This window comes from Nematolebias whitei, chromosome 10, assembly GCF_014905685.2.
Source record: "Nematolebias whitei isolate Nwh7 chromosome 10, NemWhi1, whole genome shotgun sequence".
In the NCBI taxonomy this organism is placed as follows: domain Eukaryota; kingdom Metazoa; phylum Chordata; class Actinopteri; order Cyprinodontiformes; family Rivulidae; genus Nematolebias; species Nematolebias whitei.
The window spans coordinates 34,699,714-34,702,371 of NC_056507.1; the positions used below are offsets into that span (position 1 = coordinate 34,699,714).

General features: G+C 42.5%; 1 protein-coding gene across 1 annotated transcript in view; it reads left to right on the forward strand.

Annotated features, from left to right (window-relative positions):
• The first annotated feature begins 567 nt into the window (after positions 1 to 567).
• The window catches only part of bpgm (2,3-bisphosphoglycerate mutase), a 104,670-nt gene continuing 102,579 nt past the window's right edge, over positions 568 to 2,658 (forward strand). The window contains exons 1-2 of the mRNA XM_037683635.1: positions 568 to 618; positions 1,072 to 1,695. Of these exons, the coding sequence (XP_037539563.1) occupies positions 1,095 to 1,695 (601 nt within the window). The 5' untranslated portion in view covers positions 568 to 618; positions 1,072 to 1,094. The remainder of the gene's footprint in view (positions 619 to 1,071; positions 1,696 to 2,658) is intronic.

The window sequence follows — 2,658 nt, forward strand, 5'->3', positions numbered from 1 at the left end:
CAAAAATGCAAATACTTTCACAACTTTGATATAAAAAAGTCCTTAAGCACCAATCTTTATTACCAAACCTACTTTATTGCATGTATTCAATAGCATTAAGTGCTATATGATTGGTTAATTATGATGAACATGTTTTGACTTCATTAAAATTTAGTAAATTCACTGAAAATAAAGTTACATCATAACTGACTGATACACAGCTACTTGGTTGGGTTAGCTTCATTTTAGACACTAGGACACAGACCACCGTTCTCCAGTCTTACCCCCACGCACCAGGTGGACATACATGATGTATCTTCCATTTATCTGGGCAGAAAGTTCTGTAAAAACGCTGTACAGTACTGTACACGTTATAACGCCTCTTCAACGCGAGAACTACAAAGACCAGGCTACTCACTCTTCCGTCGTGCGCGAGCCCAACCCAACACCGGCCGTTGCTGCACATCCTAATATGGGCATAACACACCAACAGTAACGCCTACGTGTAAAATACTGATTTTCTATTGGTCAACTCATACGTCAGTCATGCACGTTCCGCGAGGATGTTGCTGTGGCCTACAGAGCTCTGTCAACGAGCGGCAACACCCACATTTATACCGGATTTTAAACACCCACCGGGTAAGACGAATAATTTAATTTTGTTTTGTTTTTTTCTATCCTAATTATTTTCCGGTTGAGTTCAACATGTGCCCGTAGTTCTGGCTTTGTGACACCGGCCCCTCTGTTAGTTTCGGCTCATGAACGCATCATAAAGCCGGTCAGTCCCCCATCGTTTAGCCATCATCCAGCAGAATAGCTTATGTGATGATGGCTGTTTGTGGATGTTCTGTTTATTGTCTTAGCGTGAGACAGAGACCAGTAATATTGAGTTCAGAAGTAAGGTCGGGTCTAGCAGCCGGTGTGCTCCAACCTCCTCCAGCAGGTCTTTTTTAAGACCACCTCTGACCTTTATCTAGCTCTGCTTCATTGAAACCCTGTTACTCCAGAGCCCACTTCAGACTTGTGTTAAAAACCTGCACTGTTCTCAATAAGCACATCATGTTTATGCTCATTTCTGCTGTATGTGTGTAGGTTTTTAGCTGCGAGTGCTTCGGATGTCCAAATACAAACTCTTTCTTCTGAGGCATGGCGAGGGGGCCTGGAACAAGGAAAACCGGTTCTGCAGCTGGGTGGACCAAAAGCTGAGCCCAGATGGGGTGAAGGAGGCCCAGGACTGCGGCCGGCTCCTGAAGGAGCAGGGATACAGGTTTGACATTGTGTTCACCTCCATACTCAGCCGCTCTATCCAGACAGCGTGGCTGGTGCTGGAGGCTATGGGTCAGGAGTGGGTCCCTGTTGTCAAGTCTTGGAGACTTAATGAACGCCACTACGGAGCCCTGATTGGACTCAACCGGGCAGAGATGGCTCTACAACACGGGGAGGAAAAGGTGAAGCTGTGGAGAAGGAGCTTTGACATCACTCCACCCCCGATTGATGAATCCCACCCGTACTATCAGGAAATCTACAACGACCGCAGGTATACCACTTGTGACGTGCCGAAGGAGAACCTTCCCCGAGCAGAGAGTCTGAAGGAGGTTCTGGAAAGGCTGCTGCCTTACTGGAACAGCATCGTGGTCCCAGAGATACAGAAAGGGAAGACCGTGCTCATTTCTGCTCATGGGAACAGCTGCAGGGCCCTGCTGAAACATCTGGAAGGTATGCAACTCTGAGCTCAGCTGGTACGATCAGAGCTCTTTCAGCTTTTCTCGTGTACAGAGGGAAATTCATTCAGCTGAAATCAGCAGCTGCTGCTCTACTTAACAGGTTGTGTTTTCTAGTAATCAGTGAATGAGGAAGGACTTGCAGTGTTTCACTTCTACAAATGGACAGTTGAACTTGTGCAAAAAGGCCAGTGAGTTAAAGTTACATTTGGCTGTGGCCATGAAATCCATGCTGGCCCTTCATCACACACGCCTTGAGATTTCAAACCCTTAATTCTGACGTAGCATTAGCAGCAAAAAGTACAATCTGACTGCTTAGGGTGCCAATATTATATCTGCTGTGTTTCAATATATTTTTTATTTTGTGTGTAAATTTGCTGTTCAAAGTATGCATGAAGTTTTATTTAAAAATTCTTTCAGTTTTTAAAACTAATTTAGGGCTAAGGTTTATAAAATAAAAATCTTTGTATCCTATGTTCTGAACATATTTTATGAAGTAAACCTAAAACTAATGAGCCCGTTTTTTTAGGGAACTCAAACGTAACAAGTCTCTCTCCCCAGTTTCTAGGCTCAATGTGACTTATCTGTTTAATTAAAGGTTGAATGAAAGTTACTGTAACACATTCAACTTAAGGAGGAGGAGAGTAATAAATCCATTTTCATGAAGAGATCACCATTTGTATTTCTGATCTTTAAAGAAAGAGTTGGAAACAATCAATGTTACCTCTTGTAGGTAGCTCTTTGAACAACCTCAGTTTGATAAAAATAGAGTTTAATTCTGACTAAACTAACAAAATAAAGACTTGTCTGATCAGGGCCTGTGTGGATTGTGGCCATCCTAAAACAGCTACAATATTTGTTTCAAACAAAACATTGTTAATAATATTATATAAAATACAACACACACACACACACACACACATATATATATATATATATACTTAGGCTAGATCTATCT